This window comes from Myxine glutinosa, chromosome 5 (genome assembly GCF_964187855.1).
Source record: "Myxine glutinosa chromosome 5, kmMyxGlut1.1, whole genome shotgun sequence".
Classification (NCBI taxonomy): domain Eukaryota; kingdom Metazoa; phylum Chordata; class Myxini; order Myxiniformes; family Myxinidae; genus Myxine; species Myxine glutinosa.
The window spans coordinates 167063171-167081898 of NC_136265.1; the positions used below are offsets into that span (position 1 = coordinate 167063171).

General features: G+C 43.8%; 1 protein-coding gene across 2 annotated transcripts in view; it reads right to left on the minus strand.

The window, feature by feature from the left end:
- LOC137426769 (serine/threonine-protein kinase/endoribonuclease IRE1) overlaps window positions 1–18728 on the minus strand; it is a 102968-nt gene that overhangs the window by 47344 nt on the left and 36896 nt on the right. For both annotated transcript variants that reach the window (XM_068115634.2, XM_068115635.2), the window contains exons 10-13: window positions 4684–4828; window positions 2991–3106; window positions 1451–1669; window positions 988–1231 (exon numbers count right to left, since the gene is read on the minus strand). In XM_068115634.2, coding sequence (XP_067971735.2) covers window positions 988–1231; window positions 1451–1669; window positions 2991–3106; window positions 4684–4828 — 724 coding nt within the window. The remainder of the gene's footprint in view (window positions 1–987; window positions 1232–1450; window positions 1670–2990; window positions 3107–4683; window positions 4829–18728) is intronic.

Here is an 18728-nt window from a genome sequence, read left to right on the forward strand (position 1 = left end):
TCTTCATATTGCTTTATGCCTACTAACTTCAAAGGACAAAGCAGGGGCTAAAACAAAGACTCGACTCGACATTCACAGCTCTTTTATGTGTGAACAATCAATACAACAAGAAACACCTGAGCAACAACAAACACCTGTCAGTCATTTGTTCCAATACTTGTGCTTACCCAAAATGGGGGAACTGAACATAAAAAGTGCTATTGTTCTACAATGGATAAATATAAATCCATAGAAATACCAAGAAATAAAAGCTGACCTTCTCTACTATTATCTCATTCATATTTTGATCTCAAACCCAAATGTATTGAGTACCCTTGGACCCCGCTATTCGCGGGGGATACAATCCTGGAAAATCCGTGAATAGCGAAACCAGTGAATAGCGGGGCATTATTTCAATGGAAAAAGGGGGGATAGGTTCCCGAGTCACGAAAATCGATGAATAGAGAGGCAAAATCCACGAAAGGTGAGGCAAATCCAGAGAATGTCGACGATAATCCACGAAGGTTTGATAAATACCGTATATGAAGGTAAATACCGAAACAGCTTGTGATTTTTTTTTTTTGCGACCCTGAAAAACCGCGAATTCGCGGAATATGGCCGTGAATAGGGAAAAAAAAAAATCGACTTCACGGAACACTGCTTCGAATAGAAAAAAAACCTTCGATTTCGCGGAACACGGCCGTGAATAGAAACAAACCCGCGAATTTGTTGGACACTTTTTCGCGAATAGAGAAACAGGTCGTATTTTATCACCCGCGAATAGCAGAACCGCAAATAGTGACGTCCGACAGTATATAGCAATAATAACAAATTTGACTTCACTCTTCCAATACTTATGGAGGGCACTGTATACTGTAATCCCCATTTTTACCTTTGTCAGTCGATGCAAAATCTTTCTTTCTCAGCCTAAACCTGTCAAACAATATGTTGTTTCGTAAGCTCACACTGGTCTTCAAAGTGTAATGAACAGTGTCTCACAAGACTCACCCTGGCTCTGGAGTTGCAACGTTCCAGAGCAGTTGCCATCCGAATGCGATGAAGCCGTGCAATCCAAGTTGCAGGAAGTGCAAGGTGAAGACGACTGTGGAGTGTTTGCGGGAGTGCTGTCAAGAGTGTGAGATGAAGAGTCACTTTCGGACAAGCGATTCCCACCAAGAGCAAGCCGCTGAAGCTGCTCTTCAAGCTGTTTCTGTAAAATCTGCTGCTGAGCATTTTGCTGCTGCTGAATGGTCTGGGGGAATAGATTTGAGATGGAAGTAAACAGTTCACCTCATTTTATTCACCTCCTAATTGACCCATATCTTCACCCTTCCCACAGTTCTCTCACAATGAGAAAATAATTTTGGTAATTTTAGCTATTCCTTTTAAAACACATGCATTTGTGCCGAACTTTGTAAATGAAACACGTGGACGGTTTATATAAACCGGAGTCCAACATATTTTTGATTACCTTTGGATACGTGACAATGAAAGTGAACCATCCAGCGACAAGAAACATTCCCACAATGGTCCAGAAGTGAGCCATCCCGAGCAGGTCAAATAGGGTACTTAAAGGGTTTTGTGGCTCATCCGCCTGAGCAAGCTCTTTTGGTCTATCGTTCACCTTCCGTGATGCTTCCTCACCATGAGCATCATTCTGCCTCTGGGCATGATTCTGCCTTTTTGCTTCCTGCAAAAAAGGACCAAAGACAATGACATTGTTGACATTTTTGGCATTTTAAGGGCTAAGAGGAGGATCTCAAAAACTCAGAATTACAGCCACTGGTCCATGTCAAATTATCCAGAAGGATTGTTCTGTGTAAACACACATAAACAGAAGAAAGATGTACAGGTGGATCCTATGGAGGTTGAGTGTGAAGGAAGGTGGGGAGTAGGTGGGGTGGGGGAGCGATGAGGGAAGGTGCCACACTGAGGGAAGAGTTACACTTAGTCTTCGCCACTTCGCCACTCAACTGCATAACATGGTGTCATGTGCGGATACATGAACTTTGCTCTTCTTTAATCAAATCACTGGTGCATAAGTTCCATCAAAACTGAAGTCATGAGTGAGTTAAATGCTTCATTGGGTTTTTAGGTTGTCAATAGTGGAAATGTGTCTCAAAGAATAATTTGCAAAGTGTCACCACATTAACAGAGGTCCATAAGACGTAAATAGAATCTGGAAATGTTAAAGGTTTTTTCTAGGTTGGTAATTTATTTCGATAAAAATCAAGGCTTATGGCAGAGCAATGTTTGAAAAAAAGAAAAAAGAGGGAGTCTATAACGGCACTCGATAGAGCGCATGCCTATGCCAGGCTGAAAAGTTTATATTTTCTATTCTAATCATAGGCCGGATCTGCATCTGGACCTTAACCAAAATCTAATCGGCTTCTTGTTCTCTACCCAACTCTTGCTCGTCATAAGTCGTCCACAACTTTTTGAAATATCATGCTATATATCGTTTTTGGCCACATCTCTCAATGGTGAAGAATCAGTTGGAGGATTAAAGAAAATTCTCGTATCCTGATCTTCACCTAAATCGAATCAATTTGTCTTTGTCATGCATCCAACCTGTCCACCAAGTTTTGTCCGAATCCATCCATAACTTTTTGAGATATTCTGCTCACAGACAAACAGAGAGACAGACAAATCCTCCGCCCACCTTAGGTGCGGATGAAAAAGGCAACAAACTTACAGTGACGTCACAGTTTGATACAAGGAATGGAATGAAAAAAAAGGAGAGAGAGAGAGAGAGAGAGAGAGAGAGAGAGAGAGAGAGAGAGAGAGAGAGAGAGAGAGAGAGAGAGGGAGAGAGAGAGAATGAGAGAATGAGAGAGAATGGGAAGAAACACGAACCTGTAAGTAAGATGGTTGTGTTAGGTGAGGCAAGATTTTATTAATTGTCTTTTCCACCACGGGGGAAGGGTCAAGAGCAAATCCAAGAGGGGTCACTGGATGAAAAATAAAAAAGATGGTAAAATGTTATAATTCAATGAGACAAGGTCAGACACCTGTTCTGATTGGCTGTGTCCTTCGCCAGGAATGAAGCTCTCTTCTGGCTTTGCCACTGGCTCAGGAAGAACATCGAGAAGTGCAGCTTGGGAAGGCAAAGGCATCTCATGGTGGCCTGATGTTAAAAACAAAAACAAAAAAACACAGGGCAAACTGATAAACAAGAAGAAAGTCTCATCAAAAAATGGGATAATGCAGACCTGCACTTCACAAGATGTGAACCTATCACCCAAGATGTTCTTAAACAGCCACCATTATCCCTACCTTATCGTGGGGTACGCTGGAGAAAGTTTTTCGCCCAAATCCTTCACAAGCGGCTGGCCCGGCCTGAAGTTCTACCGAGTAGGTTACAGCAGGAGTTGTCATTTGTTCAGGGTGCCGGTGATATTTTGCTTACTCTTCACGAAGGACACCATGGGATCTTTAACCTCCACCAACTAATGCCGGCAGACGGGATACCCCTTTTAATGTCCATTCAAGGGATGGCAAAAAACAATTGTGTGGTAATCGGAGAACAGAACTCCAAAGCACGGAGATCATCGAAACAAACCCGTTAAGGATTGTAATGTTTGGAATCCACGCAATTAAATCGTTATAAGCAGTGAATCGCCTGTAACGGTTTGCTCGGCTTCTTCTGATAGGCTGATTCTCCAGTCATGTGTCTGAGGCGCTGATTGGTTGCTCAAATTAATGGATGTCCACGGAGATCTCTCATCCCTTCACCTCCCGGAGTGCGCATCGGTTGTTGAAGACCCACGGCCGTGACAATATTTACATTGAGAGAATTGGCGTCTTCCCCCCATACTGAATCCCCGAGGCTATGATTTTTTTAAACGGCCTAAAAGCTTCATTGGAATCCCACGGGTATGACCACTGGTTTTCAACTCATTCCGTCCAGCGGTTCAGAAGTGCATATAAGTAAAACAAGAAGAGATACAGATAAAGGCATTCATCCACAGCTTGATGGAGTACTGCTCTCCTCTCTAGGCCGGTGACCCTGCCTCACACCTTGCTCAGCTTGACGCCATGGAAACCAAGGCCTTCAAGATCATTGGAACTTCCCACGAGGAAGCTGAGTCTATGGGTCTAACACTTTACCATCGCCGACAGGATCTTCTTCTGTCTCCTTTCTGGTCTTGCACCCTCTGTCCTTTCCATGATTTGTCCCTCTCCCCTCCCCCTAACTCTCCCCTCACTTACCCCATGTTTCTGCAGGGCAAACACGGTCCACCATCACCCACCTTCTGGCGAAATTCCCAAAATCCAGAATCACTGTTCACCTCCACTCATTTGTTCCCCTTTTTTCCCTGTGGAACCAACTTCCACATTCTATTCAATCTCATTTTTCTCTCCAGATCTTCAAGACAGATGTTCACCACCATCTCGAATCATCCCCAATCCAAAACCATGATCTTTTCTACAACCGTTAACCCCCCTTTCCCCCAAAAAATATTTATATACTCGTCATATCCACCCCCTGCATTCTCCCCTACCCCTCAACCTTTACCTGTGCATCCGTTGTTGTCCATCTCCATTTATTTTCTCCCTCAGCCCTACTGTTGGCATTTCCCCCTTCTCTTTCTGCTGTTGCTTTTGTTCTGGCAACAGCCTCCTGATCTGCTCTGTGTTCTAGCTCTTCCACGAGCCTCGACTCTGCATAAAAATCCGGAACAATAGGCATCTGTGCCTTACCAATAAGCAACCAGTGGTTGGACAGGAGGTGAGTGGGCGGGCGGTGAGGAACGTGCAGGCTAGGCGTGGTTTGACACGCGCCTCCGGTGTCCGTCACGTCTTTTGTCTTGGGGCCCTCGAGCAAAGGAAGGTGGTGACCACGAGGCTGGGGGGGGGGCAGGGGGGGGGGTAAAGTGAGGTTTACAATGAATTTGTACAAGGACTGATGCAGAATCTTTTTGATCTTCTCAACAGTTTACATATGTTGGCTACATTTCTGAGATAGAATGAATGACTAGTCGAGGTGGTCAAAGCTAGTGTCAATCTGTGTAGATGGACAGATGGAGAGGTGGAACGATGGATGAAACCAACAGGATGTTGATTGAGGCGGTGGTTAGCTTACCTCCACCAACATACAGTCACGTGAAAAAGTAAGTACACCCCATGTAAAGTTTTGACTTTTTCCACATACAGATATTTGATCTTCATTTCAACAATATTGAAAGATAAAGGTGATATAATATAACAAATATCATGAAACATTTACATTTTGTCATCCATTGTATAATTTAAATAAACATAAATGCAAATTTTGCATGTGGAAAAAGTAAGTACACCCCTACATTTATCACTACTTCAAATACCTAAAATTAGAATCAGGTGCACCAGCTCAGGTGCAAATGATTAGAACGTCGTTGGAGAGGATCTTGGAGGAACCGGTCTTATTTAAACCTCAGACATTTAGTTTGGTTTGCTCTTTGTTGTTGAAGTGTGCAGCCTCACCATGCCTAGATCAAAAGAGCTCTCTGAGCCCTTCAGAAAGAAGGTTACAGATGCCTATGAGTCTGGGAAGGGATTTTAAAAGATCTCCAAACAATTTGAAATCAATCATTCGACTGTCTGGAAGATCATCTACAAGTGGAGAAGATTCCAAACAACTGCCAACTTGTTCAGGCCAGGCTGCCCCAGCAAGTTCAGCTCAAGAGCAGACCTCAAGATGCTGAAAGAAGTCTCTGAGAACCCCAGAATGTCATCACGGGACCTACAGGTAGCTCTTGCCACTGTTGATGTCAAAGTGCATGAGTCTACCATTAGAAGGAGGCTGCACAGATTTGATCTACATGGGAGGTGTGCCAGGAGGAAACCTTTGCTGTCCAGAAAGAACATCAGGGCAAGACCAAAGTTTGCCAATGAACACCTAGGCAAAGACCAGCACTTCTGGAACAATGTGTTCTGGACAGATGAGTCAAAGGTAGAGCTATTTGGCCACAGTACCAGAAGACATGTTTGGCGAAAACCAAAGACAGCTTTTGACCACAAGAACCTGATACCAACTGTAAAGCATGGTGGTGGAAATATTATGGTTTGGGGCAGCTTTGCTGCATCAGGGCCTGGGCAGCTCACCATCATATAATCCACTATGAATTCTTCATTGTACCAGAGGGTGCTTGAGGATAATGTGAGGTCATCTGTCGGAAAGTTGAAGCTCAACTGAAGGTGGACCTTGCAACATGACAATGACCCTAAACATACCAGTAAATCCACCAAGGAATGGCTGAAAAGAAAGAAATGGAGGGTTCTGGAATGGCCAAGCCAAAGCCCGGATCTAAATCCCATCGAGATGTTGTGGGGGGATTTGAAACGAGCTGTGCATGCAAGAAACCCCTCAAACATCGCACAGCTGAAAGAATTCTGCATGGAGGAGTGGGCAAAAATTTCTCCCAGTCGATGTAAGAGACTGGTAGACAGTTATAAGAAATGCCTACTTGAGGTTGTTTCTGCCAAAGGGGGGCAATACCACCTATTAGAGCCAAGGGTGTACTTACTTTTTCCACATGCAAAATTTGCATTTATGTTTATTTAAGTTATACAATGGATGACAAAATGTAAATGTTTCATGATATTTGTTATATTATATCACCTTTATCTATCAATATTGTTGAAATGAAGATCAAATAGCTGTATGTTGAAATATGTTGAAAAAGTCAAAACTTTACATGGGGTGTACTTACTTTTTCACGTGACTGTACCTCAATCATCATCTTATTGATTAGATCCATTGTTCTACCTCCTAAACTAGATCTCTTGAAAAAGTCAGCATACTTTAGCATACTTCACAGTGGTTATAGTATACCTTAGCATACCTCACGGAGTTTAGTCCAACTTAGGACACCTCACAGTAGTAGTAAGCATACATAATGGAGGTGAGTATACCTCACGGTGCTTAGCATGCCAGCGCATACCTTACAGTGATTAGCATACCTCATGGTGGTTAGCATACCTCATTCAGCCCATAACTGTTGCCAGAGGATTAAATCTGTTCAGACATCTCAACTGTCCATTTGACCTGACAGGATGGTGCAGGTGGAGCACATTTACCAGCGGGCTATCTTGGTTTGGTTTCAAAGGCAACTATAAACTGTCCGATTGGTGCTTCGTAAATAGGGTATTGAATTGCAAAGTGCGCCGGCCCTTAGATTGCTGCGCATGCGCAAGATTGGAGGTCTCGTCTCTTCAAAGCTGTCCATGCGCGCTCGCTTTCGAAGTTAAGTAACTTTTCAAAATTGTGTTTTTGTCGAAACTGTATCTTTCTCTTGGAAATAACAAATAACAGTATGTACTTATTGGGGTGTCTTTTATAGTATTCTTGGGGTTGGTTTTTCATACCTGTGTACAGAATCGTCGGTCTTTCTTATCGCGTATTCTGAGGCCTAAGTGTAGTACTAGGCTACCATGTCCGACCTTGGCTTGAGGCTTTGTTTTTGTCTCAGCGGTTCTCCGATCGCACTGCAATTACTTTCCGGTCTCTGTTTTTCACGGTCTTTTCATCCCATACTTCCTTGTTTTAAAAATCTCAAAAAAAAAATTCCTTCTGTTCTTATTCGTTTATTCGTTCTTATTTGTTCGTTCGTTCTTCGACCACGTTGTTTGTGATCACGTGATCACGTTGTTAAAAAATGTCTAATCTGTCCCCTGAAGACCTGTATTCTGTCATATTCTATAACACCTTTTTCTTCTTCTTCTATAAAAGGATGCTTTCGACTTGCTCACCAAATCTATTCATTCCAAAAAAAAATTCCATCTCTTATAGTGCATCTTTCATTCATTCCCTAAACTCTCCAGCACTCCATCCTCCCTCCAGCGTCCTCAAACGTATTTTTGACTCGAATGTCTCAAGAAACTCATTTTGCAATAAATGTTCGTTTCCCATTAATCGTACACTTTTCAAAATCCCATCACCCCAAAATCCCATTTCCCATCACCCCTCCCTTCTAAATCTACCCCCTTGCCCCTCCCCTCCAAATCATCCCCATCACCCATCTCTTTCAAATCTTCCCCCTTGCCCCTCCCCTCCAAATCTTCCCAATCACCCATTCCTTTCAAATCTCCCCCCACACCCCTCCCCTCCGAGACTCTCCCTCGCTCCTCCCCTCCTAGACTCCCCTCTCACCCCTCCTCCTCAAAGCATCCTCCCCGCTTCTTCCCCCTTCCAACTTTCACCTTCATCTCCCTCAACCTTCTGCCTCGCTCTTCCCCCTCGTCAAATAACACCTCACTGCGCCTCTCCCAATCACCATCAAACCTTTTGTCTGCCCCATTCTTCCCTTTCTCCAAGCTATTCTTTAATCTCCGACACACCTTCAACAGCTCTCCCTACCTCTTCCTCCTCTTCCACATCTTACCCTACCGCTCCCCCCCCTGTTCTGTATCCGATGCTCCCCCTTCCTCTTCCTTAACAGTATGGACCTCAAACATCCAGGGCCTTCGCTCAAACTTGTCTGATCTCTCCATACAGGTTGCTTCTGACAAACCAGACGTGATCTGCTTAACAGAAACTTTCCTCCTTCATGATGTCTCTGATTCCTTGGTATCTCTCCCAGGTTACTCCCTCCTCCGGTATGATAGACCTGAGCCTCGTCCTGGAGGTGGGGTTGCTATCTTTATAAAAAACTCTCTTCCTCACTCGCCCTGCACTGCCCTCTCTCCACCTCACCCCCAGGAATACCTTTGGCTACGGCTTCCCCTTCGCTCCCACCTTTTGTTCATATGTGTGTTGTACCGTCCACCAAACAGTGATGACTCCATCTACATCTCGCTGTCTGAGAATATGGACCAACTTCTATCTACCCTTTGGCCTCACGCTGTTGAGGCCAAAGCTTTCAGAATCATTGGAATCTCCTGCGATGTAGTCAACACCGAGGGCCTTTCACTCACTCACCGCAGGCAGGTTGGTGGTCTTTCTGTCTTCTACCGACTCCTCTCCGGCCTTGCTCCCCCAGCTCTCTCTGTGCTCTGTCCCCCCAATATTCCTTCAGGTCGCACAAGATCTGCCTGCAACCCTCTTATGGTTAAACTGCCAAAGTCTAGGCTCTCTGCTCACCTTCACTCTTTCATTCCCCTTTTCTCCCGCCTCTGGAACAAACTCCCCCACTCCCTTCAATCCCACTCCTCCCTCCAGGTCTTTAAAACAGCTGTTCACCACCATCTCTTATCTTCCCCCAACGAAAACCTTGATCTTTTCTACCCCCGGTAATTCACCCCAGAGTCCTTGCAGTGTTCATATGTTTTATTCCTCTCCCACCTCCCCCCAAGTCCTCCCGATGCCCCTGCTCTCAAATGTTGTGTTTGTGTCCTTCCCCCTCTTCCCCCTCTCTTTTGTGTCCTTCCCCCTCTCTCCCCATCTTGTCTGCCGCTCCCCTTGTTTTTTGTGTTTTGTGTGTCGGTTTGTCTTTTTGTGTGATAAATGTTAGCTCTTTCACGAGCCTCGATCTTGTATACAAAAAAAAAAAAAAAAAAAAAAAAAAAACCTCTCTCTTCCTCATATGTGGTGATTTCAACTGTCACCATGCCAGTTGGCTGGGTGTGGGTACCTCTCTCACCAGCCATGGCTCTTCAGCAAAGGACTTCTGTGACTCACTGGGACTGACACAATCTGTCAATTTCCCGACCCGGATTTCAGTCAACGGAGTCGGAGGAAGACGATGAATAGCGACTAACTGTATAAGACAACAAATGCCTAATGGGCTGGTAAACCTGGCTTACTGGATTACCTGATTACTTTGTGCTTATTTAAGTAATTTTGATGATTTCCTGGGTGCCTTAAACCTAGGTATACACACTGAAAAAATCTCTCTAGGTTGACTACGATTCGACAGAGTCATTTTAGTGGATCAGGATGTCACCTTGGGATGCCATCTTGGACTTGTCAGGACTTTGTCCTGACGGCATCAGCCCACGGGTCCTAAAATCATGTTCTTCTGCTCTTGCACTCCCTCTTTCTGTTCTCTTCACCCTCTCTTTTGCTCAAGGTCATCTGCCATCTGCTTGGAAATCAGCCAACATCACCGCTTTGCACAAAAAAGGTGCAAAAACAGATCCCAGCAACTACAGACCAATCAGCCTTCTCCCAATTATCAGCAAAGTCATGGAATCCATCATTGCTTCAGATATTAAATCTTTCCTCTTCTCCAATGGCTTGATCTCTGATCATCAATTTGGTTTCAGACCTGGTCACTCTACTCTGGACATGCTGCTTCTGCTTTCTCAAAAATGGATGGAGGTCCTCAACGCCAAACAGGAAATTAGAGCTGTCTCCCTTGACATTTCACGTGCCTTCGATACGGTCTGGCACCCTGCTCTGCTCTCCAAACTCTCCTCCTTTGGTATCCATGGAAATCTCCACGCATGGCTGGCGGACTTCCTCTCTGGTCGTAGTCAACGTGTGGCCCTGAATGGGTTTCTCTCATCTCCTCTTCCTGTTCAGGCTGGAGTTCCCCAAGGTAGTGTTCTGGGCCCTGTGCTTTTTCTGGTCTTCATCAATGATCTCTCTGACTCTCTTGAAAATCCTCTCTATCTCTTTGCTGACGACTCTACTCTCTGTCGCTCCATTCCTCATCCCTCAGATCGGCAGTCTGCAGCCTCCTCACTCTCTGCAGACCTGGACAAAATCACAGACTGGTCAAACAAGTGGAACATGTCTTTCAATCCTGACAAATCTCACACTCTTACAATGTCTCTCCGAAAGGACCGACTGGACAACCCTCCCATCTACTTTCTCAACAATCCTCTCCAAGAAGTTGTGTCGCTCAAGCTTTTGGGTCTCACTATCTGCCATGATCTTTCTTGGGAAAACCACATTTCCAAGCTGGCCTCCAAAGCCAGTCGCCGACTGGGCATCCTCCGTCGTGCGAAGTCCTTCCTTGGCACACCTGAGCTCCTCACCACATACAAGGCTTTCATCCGCAGCTCAATGGAATACTGTTCCCCCCTCTGGGCTGGTGCTCCTGCCTCACACCTTGCTCGGCTTCACGCTGTTGAGGCCAAAGCTTTCAGAATCATTGGAATCTCCTGCGATGTAGTCAACGCCGAGGGCCTTTCACTCACTCACCGCAGGCAGGTTGGTGGTCTTTCTGTCTTCTACCGACTCCTCTCCGGCCTTGCTCCCCCAGCTCTCTCTGTGCTCTGTCCCCCCAATATTCCTTCAGGTCGCACAAGATCTGCCTGCAACCCTCTTATGGTTAAACTGCCAAAGTCTAGGCTCTCTGCTCACCTTCACTCTTTCATTCCCCTTTTCTCCCGCCTCTGGAACAAACTCCCCCACTCCCTTCAATCCCACTCCTCCCTCCAGGTCTTTAAAACAGCTGTTCACCACCATCTCTTATCTTCCCCCATCGAAAACCTTGATATTTTCTATCCCCGGTAATTCACCCCAGAGTCCTTGCAGTGTTCATATGTTTTAATCCTCTCCCACCTCCCCCCAAGTCCTCCCGATGTCCCTGCTCTCAAATGTTGTGTTTGTGTCCTTCCCCTTCTTCCCCCTCTCTTTTGTGTCCTCCCCCCTCTCTCCCCATCTTGTCTGCCGCTCCCCTTGTTTTTTGTGTTTTGTGTGTCGGTTTGTCTTTTTGTGTGATTAATGTTTGCTCTTTCACGAGCCTCGATCTTGTATACAAAAAAAAAAAAAAAAAAAAAAAACGGAGCATCTTCTCTTCTGGACTTGGGTATGACTAACTTCCCTGAAAATGTCTGCTGCTCTTCTTCTGCTCCAATCGGCTCTTCTGATCATGTGCTTGTTGCAGTGGACATCTCTCTGACCATTCTCAGAGAGCCTCCTCAGCGTCGACGAGTCTGGCATTTCACTCAGGCCAACTGGCATGGTCTTCAAGCAGCCATCAATCATCTGGACTGGTCTCCCATCTCTACTGCGTCTGACATAAATTCTTCCTGGGAATTCTTCCAAAGCAAACTGCTCTCTCTCATGCACAGATTTATCCCATCTCGTCTTCTGTTGTCATACCCTTCCTCCCGTCCATGGTACACGGAATCTTGTGGTGAGGCTATTGCCCAGAAACAACTTGCTTTCGTCTCCTGGAAAGCAAATCCAATGCAAGGAAATCTCATTTCCTTTCACAAAGCCCGAAACAAGTGTGTGTCCACCCTCAGGAGAGCCAGGAAACAATATCTCTCCGTTCTCAGGACCGAACTCTCTTATCTGTCTCCCTCTTCCAAATCCTGGTGGCGTCTGGTCAAATCTGTTTCTGGTGTTTGTTCCCCCTCCATCCCCTCCCTCACCTCAAATGGCCACACGGCTGACTCCGCACGTGAAAAAGTTGAATGCCTCAACTCTGTGTTTGCCTCTAAATCTTGTGTCCCAAACCCATCCCTCTCTGTACCCACCGTACCCAGTCGTACCCAGCTGCTCCTGGACTCTGTGTCCTTTCCTCCTGACAAGGTGGAAAAGTTTCTGTCAACCCTCGACTCGGATTCTGCAACTGGACCTGACGGCATCAGCCCACGGGTCCTAAAATCCTGATCTTCCGCTCTTTCACTCCCTCTCTCTGTTCTCTTCACCCTCTCTTTTGCTCAAGGTCATCTTCCATCTGCTTGGAAATCTGCCAACATCACCGCTTTGCACAAAAAAGGTGCAAAAACAGATCCCAGCAACTACAGACCAATCAGCCTTCTCCCAATTATCAGCAAAGTCATGGAATCCATCATTGCTTCAGATATGAAATCTTTCCTCTTCTCCAATGGCTTGATCTCTGATCATCAATTTGGTTTCAGACCTGGACACTCTACTCTGGACATGCTGCTTCTGCTTTCTCAACAATGGATGGAGGTCCTCAATGCCAAACAAGAAATTAGAGCAGTCTCCCTTGACATATCACGTGCCTTCGATACGGTCTGGCACCCCGCTCTGCTCACCAAACTCTCCTCTTTTGGTATCCATGGAAATCTCCACGCATGGCTGGCGGACTTCCTCTCGAGTCGTAGTCAACGTGTGGCCCTGAATGGGTTTCTCTCATCTCCTCTGCCTGTTCAGGCTGGAGTTCCACAAGGCAGTGTTCTGGGCCCTGTGCTTTTTCTGGTCTTCATCAATGATCTCTCTGACTCTCTTGAAAATCCTCTGTATCTCTTTGCTGATGACTCTACTCTCTGCCGCTCCATTCCTCATGCCTCAGATCGGCAGTCTGCAGCCTCCTCACTCTCTGCAGACCTGGACAAAATCACAGACTGGGCAAACAAGGGGAACATGTCTTTCAATCCTGACAAATCTCACACTCTTACGATGTCTCTCCGAAAAGACCGACTGGACAACCCTCCCATCCACTTTCTGAATAATCCTCTCCAAGAAGTTCTGTCACTCAAGCTTTTGGGTCTCACTATCTGCCATGATCTTTCCTGGGAAAACCACATTTCAAATCTGGCCTCCAAAGCCAGTCGCCGACTGGGCATCCTCCGTCGTGCGAAGTCCTTCCTTGGCACACCTGAGCTCCTCACCACATACAAGGCTTTCATCCGCAGCTCAATGGAATACTGCTCTCCCCTCTGGGCTGGTGCTCCTGCCTCACACCTAGCTCGTCTTAACGCTGTTGAAACCAAAGCATTCAGAATCATTGGAATCTCCCGCGATGAAGCTAACTCCAAGGGCCTCTCACTCACTCACCGCATGCAGGTTGGTGGTCTTTCCGTCTTCTACCGACTCCTCTCTGGCCTTGCCCCCCCAGCTCTCTCTGGGCTCTGTCCCGCAAATATTCCTACAGGTCGCACAAGATCTGCCTGCAACCCTCTTATGGTCAAACTGCCAAAATCAAGACTCTCTGCTCACCTTCACTCCTTCATTCCTCTTTTCTCCTGCCTCTGGAACAAACTCCCTCACTCTCTTCAATCCCACTCCACCCTCCAGGTCTTTAAAACAGCTGTTCACCACCATCTCTTATCTTCCCCCATCCAAAACCTTGATCTTTTCTACCCCCGCTAATTTCACCCCAATTCCACTTTTTTGAAATACCAACTTCTGTCCTGGAAGTCCTTGGTGTCCTTGTGTTTTATACTATTCCCTCCCCCCCCCCCCCCCCCTTCCCACGCCTCCTCCCCCCAAGCCCTCTCCCTTCCACACATCTCCCTGCTCTCAAATGTTGTGTTTGTGTGCTTCCCCTTCTCTCCCAATCTTGTTTTCCGCTCCCTCTTTTTATATATTTTGTTTGTCTGGTTGATTTGTTTGTGAAGTAAATGTTAGCTCTTTCACGAGCCTCGATTCAGTATACAAAAAAAAAGAAAAAAAGATGAAGTTAAACCAGGTGTCCCATCAACTAGTCTTATGAGTGAAGTCACGAAAAATGGAACACTTATGTAAAAATCAGCAGTGGAAAATTTTCTACCTTTAAACAGTTTGTCTGTTGCTTTATTTTAGAGTATGAGGGTCCACGTGTACAAAAATAATGATTAGAAGATAACGGCTTGCCTTGCTTTTAAAATGGAGGCTTGTGAATTAGACAATTCAATATCTTATGTCACGTCCATCACACTGATAAGATCATGTGCCGAGCAATGTTTAACTCTAATTAATATTATTTTCTTGGAATTTGAAGATGCAGAGGGGTGAAAACTATCAGAAAAAAATACTAAGTGTAAGTCTGTGATGGAAAAATGTAACATTGGTTTGCTGGTGTTGCCATATTGTGTCCCTCTACCACAATCTACCATGAAAAGTTTTCCTCTGGCAAATTTTAGGGGTCATGAGTACAAAATACTCTCAAAATCTATTGTATGCCTCATGTCTTTATACGATATACCCCTCTTAGTTCACCAAGTACAGTGTATTTTAACATTAAAGGCAATATCACCTCAGTGTGACGGACGTGACATAAGCGACAATGTATGGAAATCATAAGATACTTGTTACTTTTCCATAATAAATGATAGTTTGCATGACAGAAATTCTTTACATGATACCAGTCTTTCTAAAATCTATGAAAGCTGAGAACAAATAACAGAAACACATCAAACATGTCAGTTGTAAACTGTGACAACCTGACAACATGAAATTACATCAAGGTAAGTGAAAATCTAATTTTGACACTCAACAAGGATAGTTTATCAACAATAAATGGCTATTTTCCACATTACTTGCATTATGCACCACCATGTCAAGCCAATGACAAGCCAATTACATGGCAACTCGCCATGTCATAACGCGTCATTGACCGAGTGGTTCACACCAACCGGAGCTGTTTTCGGATGACATGCTGATGTCCTTGGACTTCGTGCCAGGCTCCGGGCCGACCGGGCCGATGTGGTGTAGTGCTGACCGGGCCGATGTGGTGTGGTGCTGACCGGGCCGATGTGGTGTGGTGCTGACCGGGCCGACGTGGTATGGTGCTGACCGGGCCGCCGTGGTATGGTGCTGACTGGGCCGCCATTGTGTGGTGCTGACCGGGCCGACGTGGTGTGGTGCTGACCGGGCCGACGTGGTGTGGTGCTGACCGGGCCGACGTGGTGTGGTGCTGATCCAGCTGACGTGGTGTTGAAGTTTGATGTTTGAGAACAGCTAATGGTTGAAGCTGTCTCAGGCATATTTTTTCATATTTTTGTAACTCTTACTTTTTGAATAAATTAGGGTGTGACGGACGTGACATAAGGGACGGAAATTTTTTGATGATTTTCTCATACAAAAATTTTTATGATGTGATATGTTGATTGAATTTTACTTATAGACTTCAACAGAGAATGGTATCTACAACAGAAAAATGCAAAAGATATAGTTATTCTGTTACTTGCCATTTGTAAAGGAGTAGAGTGATAATTAGTACCACTCAAATTGAGGTCACTTTGAAAATAGCGCCATCTTCCCATCTCAATTACTCCGCAATGAAGAGGGGTAGAACGATAATTTTTTCACTGAAATAAACCTTAGCATTTAAATTTTACATAAAAAATAAGGAGACACCTCAAAACCTTCCTGCTAATAATAGTTGATCAAAGAAATGTCATAGTCTAACTACTTTACATTTTAATGCCAAAAATACCCCCCTTTTTTGGCCTTTAACCTGTCACGCAAAAACCAAAAATTGTTATATTGCACTGAAGTTGTCTCTGCAGGTAGAGGAGACCCCATTACACATCATACAAGTGTAAAATAGTGGATATTTTATTTGTAATAAGAAAATATCAAGCCCTGTATTGAGAAAAATGAAAGTGTTCCATTTTTCGTGACTTCACTTTTATCCATCTAGTGGATGTTAAAAATCCTGCTGCGTATTTTGAGGAAGGGTAGGTGAGTTAAAGGCTTGTACCCTCAACAAATTCAACAAGAAAGAGCAATCAGAGATTGCAGACCGTCGCCAGGACGTGTTTTTAGTGGTTTTTAAGGCTTTTGTGTTTAAACAAATATGGCGGCCGAACCATGTGACCAATGACGTCATTATTTATTTTTCTCCACCAATTTATCAATAGATGATGCTCAAGAAATTTCATCTTGATTAGATGAAGTTTGGTACTTGTCGAATTATGACGTCATAATGGAGGAACCTTTGACATCACCGTTAACATATGTTATTTCCCATGGAGAGTTCTTTACAATGAGCCATGTCTCATTTTTTTTTTCTAAGCTGCGCTTTTGGATATATAGAGGTGCAAATTTTCGGGTTTTCCAAGAGGGCACCAATATCACGTGACCTATGGCGTCATAATTATCATTTAAAAAAATTATACAGGAGGAGATGCACCTATGGTGAAAATTTCCTGTCAATCGGACCAACAGTTGCAGAGAAAATCATATTTAATCTGTGCGGACAGACAAACAGACAGAGAGACAAACAAACAGACAAATGAAAAATCACTCATAGAGTGACACTTGGCAAAACAGAACAAGGTAGCATGGCACACAAGACTCACCCTGGCTTGGAAATTGGAAAAAAAGTGGTTGACCTTTGGCCTATGTTGACCTTTTGGCCTATGTTGATCTCAAAATAGTTGTCGGTTGAATTCAGTTAACTGATATGTAAATCCCATTCAAATTTCAAGTGTATCGCATGAAAAATGAGGATTTTAGAAATTTGAAATCGTTGTTGACCTTTGGCCTATGTTGACCTTTTGGCCTAAGCTAATCTCAAAAATAGTTGGTGGTTGAATTCAGTTAGCTGACATAATTAAACTAAATTCAGTTAGCTTTTTCAAATTTCAAGTCAATTGGATGAAAATTGAGGATTTTAGAAATTTGAAATTGTTGTTGACCTTTAGCCTATGTTGACCTTTTGACCTGAAAAATATATAGGATTTTGTTAGACCAAGAACTCTACTATTTGGTGAAGTTTCGTGAAGATCGGTTTAAAATTGTGACCTGTAGGCAAGTATAAGTGAGCGGACAGACAGACAAACCATCACACAAATGAAAAATCACTCATAGAGGGACACTTGGCAAAACTGAACAAAGTAGCATGGCACTCAGTGGAGCATCCTTTTGACCTCAAAAATAATTAGTGGTTGATTTCAGTGACCCGATATGCAAACCGTCTTCAAAGTTTAAGTTAATCGGATGAAAATTGACAATTTTAGAAATTCTGCCTATGTTGACCTTTTGGCCTATGTTGACCTCAAACATTATTGGTTGTTGCTTTCAGTAAGGTGATATGAAAATCCTTTTCAAATTTCAAGTCAATCGGATGAAAATTGAGGATTTTAGAAATCTGAAAAAATTGGTTGACCTTTTGCCTATGTTGACCTTTTGGCCTATGCTGATCTCAAAAATAGCTGATCGTTGAATTCAGTTAACTGATGTGCATATCCCATTCAAATTTCAAGTGAATCGTATGAAAATTGAGGATTTTAGAAATTTGAAATTGTTGTTAACTTTTGGCCTATGTTGTTCTTTTGGCCGATGTCGATCTCAAAAATAGTTGGTGATTGAATTCAGTTTGCTGATATGTAAATCCCATTCAAATTTCAAGTCAATCGGATGAAAATTGAGGATTTTAGACATTTGAAAAAAAGTGGTTGACCTTTGGCCTATGTTGACATTTTGGCCTATGCTGATCTCAAAAATAGTTGGTGGTTGAATTCAGTTAGCCGATATGTAAATCCTTTTCAAATTTCAAGTCAATCGGATGAAAATTGAGGATTTTAGAAATTTGAAATGGTTGTTGACCTTTGGCCTATGTTGACCATTTGGCCTATGCTGATCTCAAAAATAGTTGGTGGTTGAATTCAGTTAGCCGATATGTAAATCCTTTTCAAATTTCAAGTCAATCGATGAAAATTGAGGATTTTAGAAATTTGAAATGGTTGTTGACCTTTGGCCTATGTTGACCTTTTGGCTTTTGCTGATCTCAAAAATAGCTGGTGGTTGAATTCAGTTCGTCGATATGTATATCTTATTCAAATTTCGGGTCAATCGGATGAAAATGAAAATTTTTAGAAATTTGGAAAAAGTGGTTGACCTTTGGCCTATGTTGACCTTTTGACCCCAAAAATATATAGGATTTTGTCGGACCACGAACTCTACCATTTGATGTTTCGTGAAGATCGGTTTAAAATTGTGACCTGTAGGCAAGTATAAGTGAGCGGACAGACAAACAAACAAACACAAACGCACAAACACACAAACCGAAGTGACGAACATACTTGCAAAAATTTTTTTTTTTTTTTGACAAGTAACAATATGAAAAATCACTCATAGAGCGAGACTTGGCAAAACAGTACAAAGTGGAATGCCGCTCAGTAGAGCATCCTTTTGACCTCAAAAATAATTTGTCGTTGAATTCAATGACCTGATATGCAAATCGTCTTCA